Source organism: Micromesistius poutassou, assembly GCF_964030765.1.
Source record: "Micromesistius poutassou genome assembly, chromosome: 7".
NCBI classification, from domain to species: Eukaryota; Metazoa; Chordata; class Actinopteri; order Gadiformes; family Gadidae; genus Micromesistius; species Micromesistius poutassou.
In genome coordinates this window covers 1,725,032-1,750,164 of record NC_140277.1, presented here as the reverse complement: position 1 = coordinate 1,750,164, position 25,133 = coordinate 1,725,032, and the positions used below count along the sequence as shown (strand labels likewise).

General features: G+C 47.7%; 2 protein-coding genes across 3 annotated transcripts; one reads left to right on the top strand and one right to left on the bottom strand.

The window, feature by feature from the left end:
* The first annotated feature begins 262 nt into the window (after window positions 1-262).
* msh6 (mutS homolog 6 (E. coli)) lies at window positions 263-9,295 on the top strand. Its single transcript, XM_084471001.1, has 10 exons — window positions 263-628; window positions 981-1,183; window positions 1,520-1,695; window positions 1,884-4,494; window positions 5,028-5,329; window positions 5,628-5,745; window positions 5,868-5,957; window positions 6,350-6,504; window positions 7,567-7,766; window positions 7,892-9,295. The coding sequence occupies exons 1-10, from the start codon at window positions 366-368 to the stop codon at window positions 7,971-7,973; spliced, it is 4,200 nt and encodes a 1,399-aa protein (XP_084327127.1). The 5' UTR covers window positions 263-365; the 3' UTR covers window positions 7,974-9,295.
* Window positions 9,288-20,563, bottom strand: fbxo11a (F-box protein 11a). Of its 2 annotated transcripts, none has more exons than XM_084471002.1 (22): window positions 20,309-20,563; window positions 18,219-18,346; window positions 17,685-17,766; window positions 17,400-17,541; window positions 16,773-16,902; window positions 16,087-16,170; window positions 15,810-15,942; window positions 15,527-15,633; window positions 15,289-15,400; window positions 14,935-15,041; window positions 14,598-14,735; window positions 14,091-14,308; window positions 13,548-13,728; window positions 12,870-12,992; window positions 12,356-12,441; window positions 12,124-12,200; window positions 11,877-12,020; window positions 11,269-11,379; window positions 10,922-11,029; window positions 10,688-10,796; window positions 10,426-10,524; window positions 9,288-9,723 (listed from the first exon to the last, which is right to left on the bottom strand). In XM_084471002.1, exons 1-22 carry the CDS (start codon window positions 20,394-20,396, stop codon window positions 9,594-9,596), a joined length of 2,637 nt encoding a protein of 878 aa, XP_084327128.1. In that variant the 5' UTR covers window positions 20,397-20,563; the 3' UTR covers window positions 9,288-9,593. The 2 variants fall into 2 exon arrangements, 1 of the variants encoding a protein (XP_084327128.1); XR_014636701.1 differs by having other exon boundaries at window positions 9,585-9,723; window positions 10,746-10,796.
* Window positions 20,564-25,133: the final 4,570 nt, after the last annotated feature.

The following is a 25,133-nucleotide window of genomic DNA, read 5'->3' as shown; positions in this document are numbered from 1 at the left end:
CCGTTCGGTCTGTATAGTAAGCATGCATACATTAAGGATACATTAAGGAAAAATATTTGTGTCATTAATCTTTGGCAGTTTTGTTAGTTATTTTTATTCTGTTGTGTTTTGTACGTCAGAAACATTGTCATGTGACACATGCTTACAGGGCACTCAAACAGGCCCATGTGACTTCTGTGTATACGCTTCTGATTGGATAACGTGTGTTTTCCCCGCCCACACCAGCCATGCTCTGCTTTCCCGCGAAGAGCACCGCGAAAAAGCAGGCCTGCTAGGGTAGTGCTGGAGAACAAGAAAGTAAATACGACAAAAAATATATTTTTTACAACATTTTTTTTGTTAGGGTGCTGAAAGCCACGTAACAAATGGCCAAGCAAAGTTCCCTGTTCAACTTCTTCACCAAGTCTCCACCGCCGGTCTCCAAGCCGAAGCTCAGTCCTTCTCCGACCGAGGCAGACGTCCCGTCCTCCGGCCTGAAGTCCAACTCTTCCCCGAAAGAGCAGGCTAAGCTAGCTACACCCAACCAGCCCGTCAAACAGGCTAAACCCAAACCAAAGTCTCACTCAAAGACCTCGAATGGAGGATTCGGTAAACTGTTTGGGGATAAAGCGCCTGCTGCCAAGGAAAGGTGAGTGTTGACATGGTCCTCCTCGCATCGTGCACAGTGTACACATTGTACACTGTGCACAATGTGCACTATCATATCGAACTAGATGTCTGCGAACCGCAGCAAACATGTCAAGATGTTAACTCTCTAAATTGCGTGTTAAGAGCTGTTAGTGAGGTTTTCTGTGTAAAGTATCAAATTATTACTCGATTTAACTTTTTTAACTTGTGTGAAACAGTTAGCCAACGTAACTATCGTGCTGTGTTCAAGTGCATTGTGTGTATTTGTATGGAGAGCGATGGAGCTATATCAGTTAGCTACATCCTTGCTTTGACGATGCATTTACACAATGTACCACTTATGTGCCGCCCAGCCCTCCATGCCCGTTCAACGCTGGCTCCCTGGTCTGGGCTAAGCTGGAGGGGCACCCGTGGTGGCCGTGCATGGTGGTCCCCCAGCCCCTGAGTGGACAGCAGATGAGGGGTCGTGGGCGGAACCAACGCATCCATGTCCATTTCTTTGACGAGCCTCCTACCAGGGGCTGGGTCAGCGCAAAGTATATACGAGAGTACCTAGGTGAGAGTCGGTTGAACTTCATACACATGCTGCCAGTGTCATAATTAGTAGATGTTTAGTTGGCGTTTTGATCTTTAATTTTACGAATTTTAATGATTTAAAGTGTGAGCGAACCGACTTTTTCAGCTTGTTTCTGGGTGTTTTCTCCATGGTTATGACCCAGAGTTATTTTAAAACTTTTTTTTTAAGCTTTACCGATATAAATAAGTATGAGGTTGTACATGAAATGTGCCACACAGACAGTAGCACCGTGTTACAGATTTATTTTTATGATAAATACTAATGCCAAAGCTTCAAATACTGAAGGAGGTATTAAATGCCTAACTTCTGTTGCAGGCTCTGACAGCAGTGATGCTAAAAGTGGTGGCACTTTCTTCAGTGGGAGGCCTGAGATCCGCTGTGCCATGGAGCTAGCGGACAAAGTCATGTTTGACAGTCCAGAGAAAAGACTGAAGATGCCCCTCTCCATGGACCCATCTGATGAGGAAGAGGAGGAGGAGGAAGACATGGAGGTGGTTTTGAAGGACTTTCGCCATTGTGTGATTTTTTTTTTTTTCTTTTATACCCAGAATACCTTTGGGTTTGTTGTGCTTAGTCTTGAATTACCCGCCTTGGATTGATAAAGAGTATTGTTATGTTATGAAAGACTAATAATTATGTTATGAGATGTTTATTCGTCCATCCTTAATTGTGCTTTCAGCTTGATAAGTCAACGCTTTCTGATGAAGAAGCGAGTGACGATGAGATGGAGAAAGAGGAGAAGTCGTCCAAGCCCAGCCGCCGTTCCTCCCGATCGACGGTGGACCAGGGAAGCAAACCCAAGCGCCGGCGCATCATCGTAGCCTCGGACACAGACGGTTCGGACGAGGAGTTCAACCCGAAAAAAGCTGCGGCCAGCAGTGAAGACGACGACGATGAAGAAGAAGAAGAGGAGGTTGAGGAGGAGGTGAGCAGTTCGGAAGGGGAGGAGGAGGAGGTTGAGGAGAGCGAAATCTCCGAAGTGGACAGCCCAATCAAACCTGTGAAGCGCAAACGTCCCGACGAAAAACCCTCCAAGCCAAAGCCCAAGCCGGCCGCCGCCGCTGCACCAGCGATTACCCCGAAACGCCCGCCGGTATCCACCGCAGACACCAAGTTGAGACTATCAGCCTTCTCGGCGCCGGACAGCGGTGAGAACCAGACCAACGGCACGGCCGGTGGCGGCGGCGCCACCACCTGGGACCACGAGAAGCTGGAGTGGCTGCAGGACGGCAAACGCAAAGACAGCCGCCGCCGGCGCCAGGCTGACAACGACTACGACCCCACCACCATCTACGTGCCCGACGACTTCCTGAACAAGTGCACCCCCGGGATCCGGCGCTGGTGGCAGCTGAAGGCGGACATGTTCGACACGGTGCTCTTCTACAAGGTGGGCAAGTTCTACGAGCTGTACCACATGGACGCCGTGGTCGGAGTCAACGAGGTGAACCTCACCTTCATGAAGGGCACCTGGGCCCACTCGGGCTTCCCCGAGATCGGGTTCGGCCGCTATTCGGACGCGCTCGTTCAGAAGGGCTACAAGGTGGCCCGGGTGGAGCAGACGGAGACGCCGGACATGATGGAGGCCCGCTGTAAGACCATGGCGCGCCCCACCAAGTTCGACCGCGTGGTGAAGCGGGAGGTGTGCCGGATCATCACGCGCGGCACCCAGACCTACAGCGTGCTGGACGGGGCGCCGTCCGAGTGCCAGAGCAAGTACCTGCTGAGCCTGAAGGAGAGGGCGGAGCCGGAGAGCTCTGGCTCTGCCCGCACGTACGGCGTCGGCTTCGTGGACACCTCCGTGGGCTACTTCCACGTGGGGCAGTTCCGGGACGATCGCCACTGCTCCCGCCTGCGCACCCTGGTGGCGCACTTTGCCCCCGCGCAGGTGCTCTTCGAGAGGGGGAACCCCTCGGTGGAGACCCGTAAAATACTCAAGTCGTCGCTGGCCTCCGCCATGCAGGAAGCGCTCACGGCAAACACTCAGTTCTGGGACGCTCAGAAGACCCTCAAGACCCTGGCAGAAGAAGACTACTTCAAAGAGAGCGTTGGGAAGGATCAGGAGGCGGCGGGGGGTAACATTTTACCAAGCGTCCTGAAGAACATGACCTCCGAGAGCGATTCGTTGGGTCTCACCCCCAAGGAGGGCTATGAGCTGGCCCTCTCCGCTCTGGGCGGATGCATGTTCTACCTGAAGAAGTGCTTCGTCGATCACGAGCTGCTCTCCATGGCAAACTTCGAGGAGTACGTCCCCGTCGACGTCGAGATGGAGAAGGCGGTAGGTTCCTCCTCCAGCTTCTTCTCCCAGACACGACAGCGCGTGGTCCTGGACGGCGTGACACTGGCCAACCTGGAGATCCTCCAGAACGGCATGGGGGGAACGGAGGGCACTCTGTTGGAGCGCCTGGACACCTGCTCCACGCCGTTCGGGAAGAGGCTCCTGAAACAGTGGCTCTGCGCGCCCCTCTGCAACCCCACCTCCATCGAGGACCGGCTGGACGCACTGGAAGACCTGATGGGAGCGCCGGGCGAGGCCTCCGAGGCCTCGGAGCTGCTGAAGAAGCTGCCCGATCTGGAGCGCCTCCTGAGCAAGATCCACAGCATCGGCACGCCACTGAAGGGCCAGGACCACCCCGACAGCAGGGCCGTGCTGTACGAGGAGGTCACCTACAGCAAGCGCAAGATCGCCGACTTCCTCTCCGCCCTGGAGGGTTTCAAAACCATGCAGGAGATCATCTCCGGCTTCGCCAAAGTCTCCGGGGCGTTTCGTTCGGTGCTGCTTCGCCAGGTGGTGAACCTGAAGGCCAGCAGTGAGGAGGGCCTGTTCCCCGACCTCTCCGGGGAGCTCCGGCGGTGGGAGACGGCCTTCGATCACCAGAAGGCCAGGACCACCGGCGTCATCACCCCCAAGACGGGCTTCGACCCGGAGTTCGACCAGGCGCTCGGCGAGATCAAGACCTGCGAGAGAGAGCTGCAGGACTACCTGGAGCGGCAGAAGAAGCGGCTGGGCTGCAGGAACATGACCTTCTGGGGCACGGGCCGCAACCGCTACCAGATGGAGGTGCCGGAGAGCATCTCTGCGAGGAGCATCCCCGAGGAGTACGAGGTGAAGTCCACCAAGAAGGGCTGGAAGCGCTACGTCACCAAGGAGGTGGAGGGCCTGTTCGCTGAGCTGCAGGGCTACGAGGAGAAGAGGGATGCCGCGCTCAAGGACTGCATGCGGAGGCTCTTCTACAACTTTGATAAGAACTACAGAGACTGGCAGACCGGCGTGGAGTGCATGGCGGTGCTAGGTATGGACATGTTTTCATTAAATTAAATTTCACAAGTTCCATTATTATTTTCGGCTCTCGGAAAATGTCTTAAAAATAGAACAATACACAACTGTATGTGTGTGCGTGCACTTTTAAAATATTTTAAAATAATGCACCCCTTTAAATAACTTTCCCAGAGACTGAATTGCTTGGCGGCCAGCCATTGGGCACATTTAGTCTCGGTTCTAGTCAGATAGTGTTTTACAATGATGACTGGTCTTGCAGAGATGATTACATTGTAAACGATGGAGCTCTACAGTGGAGGCATAATGTGTCTCATAATGGGATTTCTTATCAACAGACCATTTCTCAAACACACATTGCTGTTCTATTTACAGCAGCACTCTGCCGCTTTAAGCCTGGATACACCCGATAACGGATGGTGATTTAAAACTTGGGGGGACGGGCTACAAGTATGGAGCGCATGTATACATGTACTTCCCCTCGTTTATGAGTGTAACAATGAGGGCAGATGCTCTGGTTTAATCAGATTTTCCTTTGTGTCTCCCCAGACGTGCTGCTGAGTCTGATGCGCTACAGCCAGGGGGGCGACGGACCCACGTGCAGGCCCAGGTTGGTGCTCCCCAAGGGGGCCGCTGAGCGCTCGGCTCCCTTCCTGGACCTGCGGGGCTCGCGTCATCCCTGCGTCACCAAGACCTTCTTCGGAGACGACTTCATCCCCAACGACATCTTCATCAACTGCCCCGGGGGAGAGGAGGAGGAGGAGGAGGAGGCGGGAGGGGCGAGCGGCCACGCCCCCTGCGTCCTCGTCACAGGGCCCAACATGGGCGGCAAGTCCACCCTCATGAGACAGGTGGGCGTGTTGCCGGGCAGAGACATGAGCGGTGTTGTGGCCACCTCCGGCCGTTTTTTTGTTGTGCCATTTCATTTAAAAAAATAGCAAAACTGACTCATCCACTGAAGAGACAATGAGTCATTATCAGCCTGACAGGTGACATATTACACCTGGTGGTATAATGTGTCACCTTTTAAGGTTTTCACAACAAGCAAGATTGCAGAATATAAGCCTTGTTCTGGGTGAAGGGGGCCCTGTTTCTGGCCCGGCCATCGCGGAGCTGCTGTGTTCCTAATACGCATGTCCTGTGTTGTAGTGTGGCCTGGTGCTGATCCTGGCTCAGCTGGGCTGTTACGTTCCCGCTGACAGCCTGCGCTTCACCCCCGTGGACCGGGTCTTCACCCGCCTGGGGGCGTCTGATCGCATCATGGCCGGTAAAACACAACCCCCCCACGTTCCTCTCCCGCTCCTGCTAAAGGGACAGGTAGTCTTAACACCTCCGCCTCTTATGGTACCTCAACCGCAATGTGTTTTGTCCGTTCTTTCTAACCTCCAGGGGAAAGTACGTTCTTTGTGGAGCTGAGTGAAACGGCCAGCATTCTGCACCACGCCACCGAACACTCCCTGGTGCTCCTTGATGAACTGGGTAAGGGTTTGATGCTGGGGGAGCAAAAGCTCTAGAATTAAGACCGGATGTTATATGGATATATGGCGACATGGATTTTCTTTTATACAATATTACTACTGTTGATTCTAAAACCTAAAACATCCAACTGTAGTTGTGTGATGTTTTTACAGTGTTGTAAGACTCAAATCCATTTTTCACACGCTACCCATTCCAAATCTCATATTGTGCCGTCACGTTTCAGTGGTATTTTAATATATACGCTCCCCGTCTGTAACAGCTTTACATGGCGCCCCCCCCCCCCCCCCCCTGCAATTTCAAAATCACTTCAAGCATCACATTACCTCCCCCATGTCCCCTGACTTGGGGAACGAGATCGGTGAATGTTTTTTTTGTTGGGAATGTCTTTACAGGCAGGGGCACGGCCACCTACGACGGCACCGCCATCGCCAGCGCCGTGGTGAAGGAGCTGGCGGAGAAGATCGGCTGCCGCACGCTCTTCTCCACCCACTACCACTCCCTGGTGGAGGACTACGCCGCCAACCCTGCGGTGCGGCTGGGGCACATGGTGAGTGAGGGCCGCCTGGCCTGCAGCGGCACACCGGATCAGCTGCAGTACGTCCCCCCCCCCCCCCGGCGCCGTTTAGTCCTTAAAGGTCCCGTGACGCGCCACCAGGCGTGAGTGGGATTAGCCGTCACGAGCCGTTTTGAGAATGTGCCGCTTCTGACATCACAGGTGGGCGTGTCCGCCTAGACAGTGCGACGGATAGATGAGCGACGTCTGCTACAGTCCCACTGGGTGGGCTGGTGGACTGATCTAGCCAGCAAACATCTAGCTGGACACGCCCACTTGTGATGTCAGAAGAGCCCGATTTTTTTAAAAACGGCTTGTAACGGCTAATCACACTCACACCTGGTGGCATGTCATGGGACCTTTAAGCATGATTTTGTTGACATGCAATGAAGTGAGATTTACATTTACCATTAGGGCATTTAGCAGACGCTTTTATCCAAAGCGACTTACAATAAGTACATTAGTCAGGAGAAAGAGAAACGACAATATATCGCTGTCCGTACAGTAAAGATGTTCATAGAACCAAGTGCCAAGCACTAGCAATTGATAAGTTAACCTATTCCCCGTGCGCAACAAAAAAGCTAGGATAAGATACTACACGATGCAAAGTACTATTTGAAGTGCCAGGACATAAAACATACAATAAGTGTGTAAGATGCAGGTCAGGTTAGACTGGACTCGATCCCAGGACCTTTCGGCTATGATCAACCATCCTAGCCACTACACTGTCCTGCCCCCAAGGGTATGGTGATTGTGGCTATCATTTGGGTTTCAATGCAATAACAAAGAATACATTTTATTCAGTTTCATCCAGTATATCAATGACTTTCAAACTAATTTTGTTTTAGCACGGTCTACTTTGTCTCTTCTCCTTAAATACATCAGCAGTTTAAGTACTGAACGTCAAACATTATGACAACCACTTAGCAAGTCAGCCATAGAATGAAAGTGAGGCGGCGGTCATCTAATTCTTTCAGCGAACACCCCCATCTTTTAAATATGCAAATAGGCGGTCTTAAATTTGCCAAGTGTGAAGAACCCGTCTGTTTCCTCCAGGCCTGCATGGTGGAGAACGAATGCGAGGATCCAAGCCAGGAGACCATCACCTTCCTCTACAAGTTCATCGCTGGGGCCTGTCCAAAGAGCTACGGCTTCAACGCGGCTCGCCTGGCCAACCTGCCTGAGGAGGTGATCCAGGCCGGGCACCAGAAGGCCAGAGAGTTTGAGAAGAGCACCATGAGCCTCAGAATCTTCAGGTACTACGGCAAACGTTGTTTAACAAACTATAGTGTTAAACCGCAATGTGATTCATCATGTGCCACATTTCATTGGTGAGGAGGATTTGATTACTGATCCTGTCTTTGTCGCCCCCTCTTCACAGGAAGCTCTGCAAATTCGCTGAAGACTCCACTTTGGGAAAAGCTCACTTTGTGTCGCTGGTTCAAACTATCAGCACTGTCTGAACACCTTTGTTCCGCTTCCCCCCCCCTACTTGTTCCAATGTTTGCATTTGATACTTTGAAGACAAATAAATCCACTACTGTAATGATCTAATAAAGTTTATTTTAAAAAACAAATGACAATTTCTTATGTAGGAAATTGAACCCTTTAAATTCACACTATCGCCTACATAATGGTTATTGAATACTTCACAATATATTAAGTCTAGATGTTATGATACATGCATACAATTTAGGTTGTATGGAAACCAATACAGATGGAGGGGAGGGGGAATAAAACATACCACTGTATAGATACTTGTCTCAGCTTAATTTGAGTAAGTTTCTTATCCTCCAGCAATGTTGGGGAAGCCACGTTTATCTCAAGTTTCTTATAAAACGGCTGCTCACAAGACTTGCTCATTACATCTTAAAATCCCCTACGGACATGTTCAAATCTACCAAGAATTTCCACCCAAGTAAAAATGGTGTAGGTTTATTAGACCATTTGAGTTGGATATACCATATAGTATTACAAAAAAAAAAAAGTATAACAGGTACAAATTGTGCAAGACAGTGGAGCTGTAAAATGGACACGGTATACATGAATACGTCATGACTGTATAAAAACATTGTGTGGCATTCCCGTCTGGACCGAAGACCGCCAACAGCCACTGTAGAGGAAATCTAGACTCTCACCCACAAACACCATAGGAAGACGGCAAGAGTTCAGGTCAAGGATACTAAAAACGACACGTAAGCTAAACATGGGAGACTGGGGTTTTAACAAGTCTTGTGAAATTAAAAAAGTTTTTTTGTTTTTTTCTCATGAATGATAAATGTAAATAAGCCAACATTGCTGGAGGAAATGTTTAGTGTTTCCTCGTGTTCCTCTTTCACAGAAAGAATTTAAGATACTGCGACGGGAGTACATTTACAGCGGGCGTGGGGGGGTGGGGAGCGATTGCTGGGTGAGAAAATAAAAAAATAAAACCACGTTGAATAAAATAAAGACATTCAAGTACAGTACGATTTTTGCATGAAATACAAAACTACACAAAAAGCATTAAAAATTAAATCTTTTTTTTTTTTTTTTAGATCGCTGAAGTGCTGTGTCCTTTTTTTTCTGTTTTCTTTTTATCCGCGCGTGCATACAAGCTCAACGGTTGCCCGGTGATGGAAGTATTGTTGCCATGGGGACCACTTGAGGATCCATGAGGATTCTTGTATACGTGACTTTGTTGTCGTCTGCATGTCTCTCAACAGACAGACGTGCTTCGCTGGCTCTTCCTTGGCATCTCTCCTCCTCCTCCTCCCCCCCTCCCCCCCCCCCCCGCCCGCCCCCCCCGCCCAAATCCTGAGTCCTCGGTCAATAAATTGTAAAAAATAAAATAATAAGAATCGAGGCGTCCATTGGGGGAACTCTATCCCCTTCATGCCCCACTCCTGCATATAAAGTTGCGTATCTCTTGCATCACGTTCTCGTCGGACGTGAATCTGTGGACTGGGAGCCCGGGTTTCAGCCTCGTCCCCCGGTACAGGTTGGCCTGCGTCCGTCTTGGAGTCTGACGGAGCCAGGAAGGTGGCGCTCTGTGTGCGTGTGTGCATGTGTGTGTGTGTGTGTGTGTGCGGTGGCTCTCAGTCTCAGTTGTGCTGCAGGGTGTTGGACTCGATGGGGGGGGCGGAGTCGTACAGCGTGTCCGTGTCGTGCGTCGGCTCGCCGGCTAGCGTGCAAGGGTTCGACAGTGTCCCGGCGCCGCAGTCACAGAAGAACCTGCAGAAGGACAGAACCGTTTTCCCCATCATGCACTGCAGCAAACATCTCCCAAGTGTAATTGTAATTATAAAACGGGTGGCTTAAATTAAAAAGTGTAATGAGCGTATACACACAGCTATGACGCCCATTCAGTTTACGGAGTTCCGTATCACTCCGCCCCTAACTTGAACTGTTGTTTATTTATATATAAAAGCAATAGCATAGTTCACTGAAGCCTAAAAATATGTTGATTGATGGAGAGGGTGGAAATGTTGTCAATAAATAGGCACACGGTGAGTGAAGGTGTCTGACTTTTATTTCGCCATACTTACGTAACCGTTTTATAAAAACATTTCACTTCAGTCAGTGAAATGTTCTCATTATACCACAGTTAAGGGGGTCGCCGTCCCTCCGCTGCGCGTCGGGACGGACAACGCCCCTTAACTGTGGTATAATGAGAACATCCCACAGCCTGGGTCGTGATCTATTGCTTAAGTAATATACTACTGTAGTGGGATTGGGTTTAGCTTGATATTAAGGTTGCTTTAATCCAAAGCGAGGGGTGAATAGCCACACTTCAAAGGAACAGGTAGGCCTCTCAATGGTGGTCAACCCGGTGTGTTTCGGAGGGGGATGGAATAGCCCGGCTCCACTACACTATCCCGTGCCCCGCCAATAATACGTGTTTCATGCAGGATTCAAAGGGTTTCGGGGACTCACCGGTCATGTCGGATGAACTCCACGTCGTGTCCCTGGTGACACTTTTTAATGCAGTTCACGCAGATGGCGTTGCGGTCTGTGGTGTTACAGGTGTGGCACCTGTCGGGAACCAGAGGACCACAGCGTTAGTGACACGGAAGCAACTAGTGCCAGGGCAAGAGACGAAAAAACACTTAAAACAACGCGACTATCAACGGTAATCTATCAATGGTAATCTATCAATGGTAAACTATTAACGGTAAGCTAGAACAGGAAGAGTTACCTGTAAAAATCGTGCATTGGGTAGCTGGTGTAACTTGAAATCTTGTACAGGCACTGACCTCTGCTCACAGCCTTTTCAATGGCATCCTGATTGTTCATTATTTTGTTATCTGGAGAGAGGAACAGAAGGGAAACCACTCGTTAGAATCACTCCTGGATCCGGTACCTTTGGTGTGACGGTGGCCCTTTTGGGAGCGCCCCATGACGAGGTCTTTGTGGCGGACCCCGGCCGTACCTTTCATTGTCACGTTGACGCCAGACGCCAGGAAAAGCCCTCCGAAGCGGTTGTTGAAGATCTGGTTTCCCTCCAGAGTGGCTGTGGCGTGGTTTGTGATCTCGATACCTGCGGAGAAGACGACATTTCGTTCCGAGTTGCTCTCCAATCTCTCTCTGGCATGCATGTGTTTCTACAGGTTTCGGGGGAGATAGACTGATTAGCCTCATTAGCCCCCGTTTGTTTGTTTATAATGGCGCCACATTAGCGAGGCTGTAACAAAGCCATGACTATTAGACTGAAATAACAAATTAGCCTCACGCTAAGGAGACGCCAAACTGCCAAATCCGTGTGCAGCAGCTACCCACCTGCAGCGAAGCCGTCGAATATTCGGTTTTTCCTCAGTATGGGGTGGCTGTTGGTGCTGATGAGAACTCCTGCCTGGGCGTTTCTGAAGATGTCGTTCTCTTCTAGCAACCCTGAGAATAGGAGACAAATGAAAGGGTTGATTTGCTCGCCTTTTTTTCCCCTCCGCAGACCGACTTGTTCACAGAGAAACAGAACAACATCTGGCAATTGATCCCAATTGATGTGGTTGGATGTCTTTTATTCTTTAGACACCAAAAGTTAATCGGTAAAAATGCTACATAGTGCAAGTTTACATTTCAAACATGTATGAGTCAAAAAGTAAGCGTTGTACAATATAGAGGTCTGATTACGCAAAACCTGCATCGATAAAGAGAACGTAGAAGCCGTCACTGCTAACAAATTAAAAATACATGTGAAAGAACCATTCACAGGAAACCATTCAATTCACAGTAAAACTGTGAAAATGCACTTCCGTTTCCAACAGAATCATTTCCACTTACGCGAATGGGATGATACGAGCACTGCCGTTGACTTGATTCAAGATCACGCCTAGTATGAAACAAGGTCTTTGTAATAAATACACATTCTAACTTCTAGATCCAAGTACCTCGTCCTCCATTGAAGATACAGATCCCTCCGTCCCTGCCGTCGTGGATCTTGTTCCTGCGCAGCGTGGGGTTGCTGTCGGTCTTGATCCACACCCCGGCCATGGCGTTGTCGAAGATCTCGTTGTCCTCAATGAAGCCCAAACCTTGAGTGCACAAACACCTCTGGTTATTCATCGTTCTTTAAGCAGGTATACGAGCGACTGAAGACCTCCACGACACGGAGAGATGATACAGAAGGTTTCTCACCAGAGTTGTAAACCAAAATGCCTCCGTTTTGACCTCCCCAGATCTTGTTCCGTCGGATTTTGGGATTACTGCCAGTTCTGTTTTAAGGAAAAAATATCGTTAGCATGTACAATTGATGTAAATCATCGAGGGTTTGATATTTTGAAGGAAATCTGTGTGCCGCACAATTGGCCCTTAACGTTTTTAAACCATGTGCCCATCCAGAGGACCAGGACCGGGACACGTGACCCACCTTATCTGTACTCCAGAGTACATGTGGTTGTAGATGTCGTTGTCCTCCAGCACACCGTGACCGTTGTCGTAGAAGTAGACCCCGACCTGGTAACACAACGCTGGTCAGTTCCCCTCCATGCCCCTGATGCTGCATTCTGCCCATAATAAAAAAATCCTAATTCATCATTTATATTGTTTATACCGTCTACTTGCTTTGCCCTATTTGGTGCTGTTTGTTCTGTTTGTCTTGTCTTCTCCTTACTTTTAGCATTTACCCTTAGCGTCTACTTTTGTTTGCATTAGTACTTTGTATTCTTATTGTATTTTGTTTATTTTCATCCTGTGTTTTTCCCCACTGACTGTCATTTCAACACTGACACAAACGCTGCACTTTAGCCTCGCAGACCACCTTTTTGACTGTACACTTTTCCGCACGTTTGTTGTGTTCATATTTTCACCACACAAAAAGGGGCTGTGACCCCAGTCGGGCCGGGCCCGGTCGTTGAGCGCGTCCCGACGGGCTGCGCCCTCACCTGCTTTCCGCTGTGTATCCTGTTCCTCCTCAGGACTGGCGTGCTGCCGGTCGTCACCCAGACCCCCGCCAGCGTGTTACTGTACACCTCGTTCTCCTCGATCACCCCCTGTCCCTTCTCATGCTGCGGGGGGGGGAAACACAACACACGGCGGCGGGGCCCGGAGTCAGCGGGCCGAACGTGATACGCCCCGGACTACAACACATCATTTGCATTTTTCGGTCATCGATCCGACGCCGTGGCTCGCTCCCTCCGTCGGTCGGTCGTCCGTATGCGCAACTGTGTGGAGTAGTGATCGGCCGATATTTGCGTTTTTTACGTGTATCGGCATCGGCCGACTTCATTGCTCAGATTTTTCTTTTTATATTTATATATATATATATATATATATATATATATATATATTATTCAATTCAATTTTTTTCCAGGACATTCGATTTACAGACAGTTCAATAAATGCTCCTTTTTTAAATTGAGCCTTGTAACATTTGTTATCATTGTTGTGTCATTTTCATGATGTGAATCGACGGAGCAAAAGCAGTACCGGCTCCAAATACCGGCTCAAGAGCATCGGTATCGGCGTATCGGTCATCGGCTAAGGCTGATGAAAAAAAAAAAACACGGTATCGGCCCTAAACAAATCGATACGGGTGGACCCCTAGTGTCGAGGATCCTCACCACGTATATGCCCCCGTGCTGCCCGTCGTGGATCTTGTTGTGCCTGACGATGGGGCAGCTGTTGGTGCGGATCTGGATCCCGGCCAGGGCGTTGCCGTAGATGTCGTTGCCCTCGATGAGGCCCCGGCCGTCGCCGAAGATGTAGACTCCGCCCTGGTTACCGTTGTAGATGGCGTTGCCCCTGCAGGCCGGTAGGAGAGCGCACGTCAGAAAGGACCGCTTTCGGTGGTTTTAAAGAAGGCGCTTGCACGTTGACCCAACGATCACCGAGCGATGTAGGGGCGGGCCATAGGCGGTTGTTGGCAAGGTTATTATTGCGAATTTAACTCTTTTGACAGAGATGGCTCGGAAAAATAACCAAACATAAGAATAAAAGCAAGTAGTAGTAAAGTGTAGGGGGGAGGACTATTTTCACTTTTAACACTGGTTTAACAACTAATAGAAAATCAATACAAATCTGCTAAATTAAGTCAAATGAATCAACTCCAATAGAAAAGTGATTATCGCACATAGCGACAAATCGTTATCATGAGCCACACTAACCTTATGGTGGGATCACTGTTGGACGTGATCCACACTCCGGCAAAGTTGTTTGCGTAGATCTTGTTGTCGATGAACTGCCCGCGGCCCTTCTCGTGGACGTAGATGCCCCCCGTCTGGCCGTGGTGGATCTCGCAGCACACCACCGTGGGGTTGGCGTACGCCTTCACCTCGAAGCCCGCGATGCGGTTCCTGTGGATGTTGCAGCTGTCGAAGTAGCCCTGCGAGACACAAACGTCGCTTCAGTACCAAATTACAAAAAGCTTTCGTTCAAAATTATAAAAAACTAATTTTTCTGGACATTACATAGATTTTCAAAAGAAGCAGTAATAGATACAGACGAAAGTAATGGATCTCTTGTCGTAAAAAATAAGTTAAAGTCAAAAGGTGTGAATGAAAGTTTGCATCTGCTGGAGTAGAATCAATAGATAATCAATCAAGAGCCGTTGGTTCAAGGCTTTGCTAAACAAGGTGTGGGGGGGGGGGGGGGGGGGTCATTCTGCACCGTACCATGCCGTGGTCGAACGTAAACACCCCCACGTCTCTGCCGTGGTGGATGTGGTTCCGTCGGATGATGGGGTTGCCGTGGTTCTTCACCCAGATGCCCGCCAGCGCGTTGTTGGAGATCTCGTTATCCTCGTACATCCCCTGGGGGGGGGGGGGGGACAAGGGACCGTCAGCAGAGTGCTCAGTGGGTAACGTCAGCAGGATTCAGACGTATTCAATACTGTGTTCTCCGTCAATGCTCCGTCAATGCTGTGTTTTTCGGCATCTAATGCCAAGGCTGAATTATGGGTATGGGTTTCACTGCGACACCACTGCGTCGTGTGAGGTCATGGTCGTTTACCTGTGCATGGTCAGTGATGTAGAGGCCCACGTTTTCACAGTCGCTGATGTTGCAATGCTTGATGGTGGGAAAGGCACCCTGGCCGCTCACGCAAACTGCCGACCCAACTGAAAGCGCCAGGGAGACATTGGTTTTATCACCTCTAGAAAGGTTGCAAAACGAATCCAACAGTAGCTACCATTGGAGGCTTGATGCTTGAGATGTCTAGATTTGAAATTGCTATGGATGATTGATAAGCTGGCATTTTTAGTGTTAAAGCAAGGGATGCCCTTTAAACGGCTTGTCTAACTACCTCATGTGGAACGATCCAAAACACTTCCATTTGTCAAGCGTGTTTGTGCGTAAAGATGTTACCTGTGCATGTGCAGCGAATGATGCAGTGGTCTATGATGGGGCTGCAGTTGACCGTGATCTCCAGGCAGTGATGTGCGTTGTGGTGCTGGGCTGACTTATCATCGGGGTTGAACTACGACAGAGAGACAAACGCGTCGACCAATTAGGATCACAAATCCATTTCTTTGACTGGAAGTAACCTACACCTTTCCAGTAATGATAAAAAAATAAACTAATTAATAAAAACAAACATGGTTACCCGTATGGTCATGTATCCGACGTACGCATCCTCGGAGCCCTCCATGAATACAAACGTCGAATCGCGGGTGTTCTCAATGACCACTTTGTCGGCCACTTTCCCCGGGGCTGTGGAGTAAGAGACGCAGGAGGTGTCAGAGGGTACACGGGGAACACGGGGACCACAGGGACCCCTTTGAAGCACGCACGGGGGGAGTGGTGGAGGGGGGACGGGGGGGTAGTGGAGGGGGGACGGGGGAGTGGTGGAGAGGGGGACGGCGGGGATGGGGTCTTCAGACACGTACCGGCGCCAACCATTGTGATGGGCGACTCGATGTAGATCCACTCGTCCGTGTAGACGCCGGAGTGGACGAAGATGAGGCCGTCGAAGTGGCCCTCCTGCACGCCTCCCAGCGCGTCTTCGATGGTGTCGTAGTACTGAAGGGGAACGCCGGGAATTATTAGGAATAAGGGACGCGCCGCCGCCGATACTGATACTCAAAAGGACAATTAGGAAAAGGCGCTTTCAGATGTCGCGGTGACACGGGAAAGCACACCCACGCTAAAGAGGTGGTCACTTACGAGCATGCTCTCCCGTCCCTTGTACCGGTCGGGATTACTGTAGAAGTGCTCGGCGAAGCCTGGCTTGACGTGCGCTCCCTTGTACTGTGAAGGAAAACAGTCATGTGGTGACCAATGAGCAGTCATTAGGACGTTTAAATGAATGCAACCCAAGGATAACAGGGTGTAAAGCGTATAATGGCTATCGTCATTTGCAGTCCGTTTACTCTAGTAAAAGTATATTGTTTTCAAAAACTGCTATAAACTAACTGAAATAGTGACTGGGCTAGTGTATTAAAGTGTATTAAAAATCCATGAATGAAAACGTGGCAATGAATCACGGTCTTCATTAACAATGTGCTGTATTCAGCAGAGAACAAGAACCTAATATTTTATAGTGCAGGTAAAAGCTTAGTGGCTATGACTACCATCTTGTTACTATCAAGGGCAGTGCAGTTTCCTGTGCTCTATGAGACCTTTTTACGGCAGCGGATTGAAATGTTCCACATTTAAAAACCCAAAATGGTTTAAGGCTGAATATTACCTTCAAAAAACAGCAGCACATAAATAATACTATAAAAGACTCAAAAGCAGAAAAAGCAATCTCTTGTGCTGTGAGGGTTATTCTGTAATTCAAGGACTACATCCATGCAATTAAGTTGAATTTAAGTGGCGGAGAATTAGCATGCATAAGCAAGGCTCATTACCAGTTGCTGGAAGCTCTCTTTCCAAGGGTTGGGCTGTTCATACTCCTCTGGGTTGATCTGGAAGAACTTCCCTGCCTCTGGGTGCATCATAGGCCGTGTGTATTCAAAAACCTCCATGTAGAGCCTCTTCCTGCAATGCAGCGTAGACAGAGTTAGGGCTCTCTGAATATTGACAGCAGCACTATATTGAATCTGTAACTGCACTTTTCAACCTTAAGTCCCGGTTCTAGCCAATATTGCATAAATAGCAGAAGACTTTTCATTTTTGCTTATTGGGTGCCACAAGTGTATTTGACTTAAAACGCATAGCATAACCTCTCACATTTTCAATTATTGTATAAGTTCTTTCAATAATCTCAAGAACTCATCATAACATTACTTGAATACCATTTGCATAACTAAAAAATAACTACATAATTAACCGCTACCACCATTTCCCATAAAACAACTAATGACCACTAATGGCCCTCATAATATAGCATGTCTGACGACGCAACATAAACAAACTCAATGACGACTGATCAGTCATCCATCGCACCGATATCCACCTTAATGATGATTAACGGGCCATTAACAACTGATGGGGATGTGATTATAATAACAGCACTGCAGACCAGGGGGTCTCACCAGATGATTGGGTCGTTTGCCAGCTCACTGAAGCGCTTGCAAACACACGCAGCGCGACACAGGTCCTGCTCCAGGAGGTAAGAAAAGATCTTCAGCACCACCTCGTCCGGGAGCTTCTCCTGGAGGTACTGCTCTGCTGGCGCTGCGGGGAACACACACACACACACACAGATCTTTTTGTTGGACCGGAAAATGGGTGATACCTCACGGTTACTATATTCTATAGATGTAGGACTGCATTACGGAGCTTTTTCTCGTCGAAAGATCATGTTTTTTTCTGATTACCTGATAAATCTTGACACTTTCCCGAAACTCTGGGGCGTTTTGCTCGATGCCCAAAGTTGTCAGTGGTGGATGTGGAAGCACCCTGTAAGAAGAGAAGCATTTCTCCAGATTAGATTGGGCATCATTTGATACATTCATTATTTGCAGGATTGACAATAGACACCTTTTTGAACCACAATAACTACCTCATACGCTGTGAATATTCAATTCTGTCTATATATGTTGTGTGTATTTGTTGTCTTATTGCACTATAATTATGTTATGTTAGGTTTGTTGCACTATTAGGTTATTATGTTATATGTTGTTTGGTCATTATTTAATAGCACATTTGGAGGATGGAGAAACATAATTTCTGTCCTCTATGTAACTTGTTGCACGGTCGGTCTGACAAAGTTCACTTTGACTTTGGATCAGCCTAGTTTTTCAACCTATGACTCACAATAACAAAACCGATAGGCTGTATGATTAAATTTGTATGGTTCACTCAATTGAATGAACCAAAGACCCCTGTTAGTTGGCTTGGAGATGTCCTACCTCCATGTTCGCCTTGGCTGGACACACAGTTCTCTTCTGTAGTAGAGACTTCCTTCTAAGTTGGTAGGGACTGTTCTGAGCTCCTGGACCGGATTCTTCTGCGACCATATCTGCAGGAACGTCCTCATCTTAAAAAAAATGAATTAACACAATAAGTCAACCATTTCTGACATGCGCTGCAAATATTGTTTCAAAAGCGTGGTTTAGATTGATGGATGCACAGCTCTTATTTTAGCAGGACACTGCTTTTGATGCAGAGCTTCACACTACTTCAGAAATCTCTCCAATCAGACGCTTGTTTTTGTACTGTTACGTCTTCGGTGTTGTACTTGAACAGTCTAAATTCATTTTTCATCACATGCACTTGAGCTATTTTCATTCCCTCTTATGTTTCATCTTTACTCAAGTATGTTAGAATGGGAACACGCACAGGCTTTTTTCATTCAACATAAAGAATATTAACCATTAAATATCAAATCCACTATATGCATTTAAACAACTATAAAGGCCAATAATCAAACAGCAGCAAGCAGCAAAATATACATAAATTCACTATCCCAATTTAACATACTGACTAAACATAATGTTCATATATCTTACACACAAGTGTACTATTTAAAATGTACACACCCACACACACGCGACAAGAGATCACCTTTTGATTGCGAAAGGGCCATTATGGTCAAGGTTTTAGAAAGAAGGGATGAGCTGTCGCCTACTAGTTACCCCAGGTGAGGGACGCAGACAGTGCTTGTTGCTTTGGTTGCACATGACTCCCAGGCTACTAGACCAGTAACCACTACAAACACCAGAGACCTTCCTTGTCCAGCTCAATCAGCAACGATCCCAATGCACTGTGGCTACAATCTTAAAAACGATGAGCAGAGCCTTTTGAACCGTAGGCTGAGCATACATGCTTGACAACAACATGCATGATAACATCGAATATAGTGCATAAAAGGTGAAATGGTTTATTGCATCACTACCAAAACGAAAGAGTGGAGGGATGATTGCTCAATTTGATGGATCAACCCGCTAGTGCATTAACCATGAATGAAGGTAGATTCCCACAGTGGTCCTATGCTAACGTTACATGCCATTCCCTCCACTAATTAAAAGTCGCTTTGGACAAAAGCGTCGGCTAAATAATTGTAACGATGAGGCGGAATATGTAATATTTATATTAAGAGCTCAGGTTAAAACGCACCGGAGCGAGTACATGATGTATACAGCTTTAATTTGGTTGCACCAATAAACAATTGACATAAGTTATGTAAATGAATGAGCACGTCTTAACGTTTACACTGCGCTGCATTAACGTCTGGTACTCACATGCACAGGCAGCGTTTCGATTGCTATTCCTGTGCTCGGTCGAACAGCTGTTTAATGTGTATTAGTGGTTTAGGTGATCCTTCAGCCGGGGGTATGGGGGAGACTCGGGTGGAAACCAGGGGGACCGCACCGTACGATTCCGCTTGTTTACGTTTAAGGAGATCGGTGCACTGCACACATTGTATATTCCCCGCGTGTCTTCCTGCTCTCTGCAAAAAAATCACGCAATTCTGCTCTTCATGTACAGGAAAATTGACCAACCCGTGACCATGTCAATCATACGCGTACAACGTTGACATGTATGAGGGACAACAACCATGCCGGAGACTGGCGTCATATGGTATGCTGATTAGCATGTTAGCACGGGGGACACGGATAGCAAACATACGTTATGTGGCTGGCGTTTCCCCCTCAGCGCATTTGTCACACATGTTGGAAGAAGAAATTATATCTGGGGAAAGTGGGACACTGACGCTTGAAGGTGAAGCAAGCGCTGAATGCGAGCAGAGAGATAGTTGAGGAGATAAGGAGCTGGAGCAGTGAGAAGAGCCAGCCAGACAAAGCGCGGCCTGTGCGCTGGTCACAGACACAAGCCTCGGTGTTTCCTGAGAGCCGTCTGCCGCGTAAGGCTGCTATTGTCTGGGGTTCGATACAAAACAAATAGGCCAACAATGTCACGCCCGGGCCAAAACGTTGACACGGACGCCTAGTACATGCAATGTTGAGTGAATGCTGGTTAAGATACGGGTCCACTTTACCTCTTTCCTGGTTATTCCTTTCCGGCTCTACCGGGCGCGGCCTGGACACTCGCCTGGGTCTTCTGCTACTTGCTCTGACGGAGTTCATTTGGGGGGGTTATTAATCTTTGAAGAAATGTCTAACCCTTCGCAGCAGCAGAGACAAAGCAGGGCACACTAGCTAATATGCCTTTTTCTTAAACATTGCGCAGTCCGCCACCTTTTCCGTCTCCAAAAAGGGGAAAACAGATATGTGGTTCGGTTCCTAACCCCCTGCGCCTGTTCCGCCGCTGCTGTTATGCTATAGCAGGAGGAGCCATAACAAGACGAGCAGCACAGACCATGGAGCCTACGGTCTGCTCTTGCCACAACTGCATCACATGGGACGGCCTTCCGTCGTTACGTCACTGATCAAAATAAAACGACTGCTGCCCTACCATGAGGAAATAAATAATACACCATGGGTGTAGGATAACGTATATAGGAACACATGTGATTACATAGCTTATGCAAAGGTTGACTTCTTTGTCACTAGGAGTGGCTGGATACAATGTGTCACAATTCTGTATGTATTAAACTGCAATGGCAGAACCAGAGCAGTCATAGTTTGGTCAGTGTTTTGTGATACACATGGAAGTATGGATAGGCCTACTAATAGCCAAGTAAAAATAAAGTGTGGCCGGCCACAACATGTGTAGCATATGTGCAGCCTTCTTAGTATCACATCTCTATAACCACTCATGGGTGTCCTTCATACAATTTAATCAACATTCTTGAATTTGATTCAAGAATAAAAAAAAATGGCATTATATGTTATTGGCAAAGGTGCAACGATGAATGTTATTCTATTAATCAAGTTGATTAATTTGTTAAGGGTACTGACTTGATTGTCAATCTTGTGTTCTGGCTTATTGGTTAAATTTGATAATATGCTTACCATTTGACCCGATTAATACAAATTTAGCTTAATATTTATGAACAATAAGAGGTTTCATATTGGTCTTTATGTGCCAAGGGATACACCTGCACTGTAGTCCATATGTCCACTAGGTGTCTCTCCTGCAAGCTATTATACATCCAGTGCCTAGACGAGATGGTCAGTAAATTGGGCTTTGTCTCCAAAAAATAAGCTATTTCATGTCAATAGGATGTTTATCTTTGGGAATCTTTAAAGATATTGATTTCCAAGTCCGGAGCTCTCATGTGAGGCATTAGGCATACATGACACACATAGTTAACCTTCTGGATCCAAACCACGGGCTGCTAACATAACTACCATAAGAACATTATGTGCAAAGGACAGCGAATATATACCCTCAGTTATAGAAAGTATGATTCTAAAATTACTTATTTTTGGTTTGACAAAAGGAAAAGTGACTACGTCAAATTAGCTAGTGTTCCTCATGAATGCCTTAAGGTGGCAGTGTCATCATGACTTTTCAAAAGAGACAATGATCTTACTCTGATTTCTGGCCCTGGCACATTTAATTCAATTCATTCATTCATCTGCCGGCCTTTATAATGTATTACCTAATGTACTGAAGTCTGCCACCAACCCCACTAGTAGGGCCATCTGTGCTTTGTGGCTCGTTGGCCATTAACCCATCTGTGGGTTTGTCTGTCGACAGATAGGGTTAGTGGCCGTTGACCTTACGAGGGGAGGAGTCAAAAGTCATGTCTAGAGTTATCTAAGGACACGCCATTGTTTTAAGGAGTTTACTGGTAAGCCTTTTTATGAATAAATACATTTTTTGTCTTCTTTTTTATACATAGCCTCGTATTTTTTATGAGGTAGTATCACGTTTATATCTACTTAATATGTTACTGCTTGAATTCATTTCTAAAGAAAAATGATCTGCTAGAGCAGTTCAGCTTAGTTTCTATAAACAACACCTTTATACATAGTAATCCAAAAGACTTTAGCCTACAGGCCTACATATTTTATGTATTTTATGTTTAGTGGCTTTACTATTGTACAATATCTAAACCAATGGGACTGGATACATTATCCATGTAGAAACAAAAAACAAAAAAGCAAATCCATCCTGTGCTGTTATAACACAACATCTCGAAGATATGATAGTGAGGAACATGTGTTGGCTTGGTAACTCTTTGAGTATCCAGTGGCAACAGAGGTCTTTTGAGAACAAGTGGCTTTTGATTGGCTGGTGTGCCCACCAGTCTTCCATGTCGCCAAGTCTGACCGACACAGGCACGTTTAACAGCGTTCACTTCCTCTTCCTGCTCTCTCACCAGGCGTCTAGCGTTTTCATTGTGTCAAAATGACTGCACACACATTGAGGGATTTAAAACTTTGAAATAACCTCTTCCTTATGTAGCATAGCGTTGAGCCTCATGAAGATATTTTGCGTCGTGGATAACCTGTTTCCAAACCACCTCTTCCCTCTAGTCCTGCATATGTCTGAAGGCATCCACTGGGACAACGGCAGACATAACAGCATAAGTGTCTTTGTCTCAGTGTCCTGTCTGTCAGACCCCCAACCCCTGCACACGCACCCTCTGGCCCCGCCCATATTTGGGCGGCTGTTACCGAGAGGGCAGATGGCTTATTACCATAAATAGGACAGTGAAAGAGAGAGAGGGGGAGAGAGTCAGATAGAGTGGGAGAGGGAGAGTAAGAGAAAGAGGGGGAGTGTGTGTCTGTGTGTGTGTGTGTGTGTGTGTGTGTGTGTGTGTGTGTGTGTGTGTGTGTGTGTGTGTGTGTGTGTGTGTGTGTGTGTGTGTGAGAGAGTGTGAGAGTAAGCGAGCGAACAGGAGCACCATGCGGCCCAAAAACTAAGGAAATGGAAGGCCGTTGCTAGGAGAAGGGGAAACAGCTTTATGGCAACACAAAGGCAACCCCCCCCCTCTCCCCTCTTCCTCCTTTTTCCCCTTTACTCCTTCTCTTCATCTCTCTCAGCCCCCCCCCCCACCCCCACCCCAAACACACCCATTGGTCCTTGTTCTGGGGACTGAAACTGCCACTGCAGGTTGGGCACAGATGGTGCATGGAGCCCACCGTCCATAAAGCTGGACACAGCCTGCGCCAATACTGTAAGACCTGGAACAAGTGCATCACTGCTTCTCCTCTCCAGCACAGGAGTGGCGAGTGCTGAAACCCAGGCCAGTGTCATCTAGGAATGGGTCACTTAATGCCCATAGGCAGTGAATTAGAAGCTCGAGAGATATCAGTTTTGTCGGAGGTCTCTAGTCAAAGGTTGACTCGGTTCTGTTCTCTGTGTTTCTGTTTGGCCTTCTTATCGATGCATAAGCGGTAATGATTCTTCTCTTCATCAGATTCCTTGTGATGACATTCTCGTTCAACCCGAAAAAAGAATAGGATCCTAATATTTATTTTACATTTTAGTCTCCACCAGAGTGGGATAATATCCTCTAATGTTATTAAGTGAGTCACCCTTCAAAATAAGACAAACACGTCCACCTTGAGGAGAGACAGCAGGTCTGAACGCCGGGAGCCACCGATGGCTTCAAAGAAAGGAAGGTAGATGATGACTCAAGCCCCGCATCCCCAGTCAACCCATTAGCAGAGCAAAATGTGACAGGATGTCGGACAGCCTCCACGTTTAAAGACCCGCATCAAGTGATTGCGATTAAGCAAAGGAGTAGCAACAACCACAATTAACAACAGGAAACAACGTGGCGACAGCACCAGAAGAAAGCATCATTAGCACCAGCCCTGCCTCAACTCCCCGCCCAGCCACCGCTGTTTGCATGGGAAAACAGGGACCATGAAGCCATACCCTGAAGACCCATTCCTCTCTCCCTGTCCTCTAACCATGCTTCATTACCCCGTGCTTAGCCAGGCACAGGGAGGCAGGGCTGCGGCTCTCTCTCACACTCGCAGCCCCTGTGCCCACTTACAGCCACACAGCCAGGATCCCCCTAGACACGACAAGGGTGTACACCGCCCTCCGGCTCCAGGTCACTCTAACTCCATTATGGGCCCAGTGACGCAGAGAAGACAGTGGGATATCTGTGCCATCAACAGTACACCAACAGCCCTCTCTCACACCGACCTCCCGTAGAAATACCTATCACTGGTTTGAAGCGAACTCCCAGCATGCAACAATTGGTATGTTAATGTAAATGTAACATTTGATGCGTAAGATGATAATGTGAAATTGTCTTTTTCAATGGGATTTGCTTTTTGGTGTGTTTATAGGTGACATGGTTGGGTTCGTCATTGAAAACTGTGCACTGCACTCACACATGCACAGGTGGGGTCATAGACAGGTGGGGGCGTCCAGGCATGCATACACACGCCACAATCCCAGCCTGTGGAAGCACTGCTAAGTCTCACACATGGCATAATAAACCATGGAGCTGATGGTGCCAGACAACGTCTCTGCAGCCACAAGGCCACTATTGTCCTGGTAGATAAAGTGGACTGTGTGACGAGGGCATAGCCCGGTAATTAAGATGTGATGAAAAGATGAGGGGTGTGTAGAAGTAAGAAATAATCAGCAGGGGGTGGTTTGCAGTGAGTGTGTTGGTCAAATCTTCATATGGAGACAGGTCATGACCACACATAATTAATTAATTATGTTTTCAAATATGCAGGGAATGGTTAGGGATAGAGAATATCAGTGTATTTGCCTGCTATCCTACTCCTCCTCTTGGTTAACTGACTTCCAAAACTGTTCATTTGCCCGCAAGGAGCAGTCATTAGGAGTGAATAACAAAATTTAGCTTGGCAATAGCACACCCCAAGATCAATGGCCTAATTCAATTGGCCCCTTGTGCGTTCTGTTGTATAGCAGGGTCATTTGCAGGGCTTTATAAGGGACCCATGGAGCTTTATTGTGCTTAAAACAACAAAGAAATG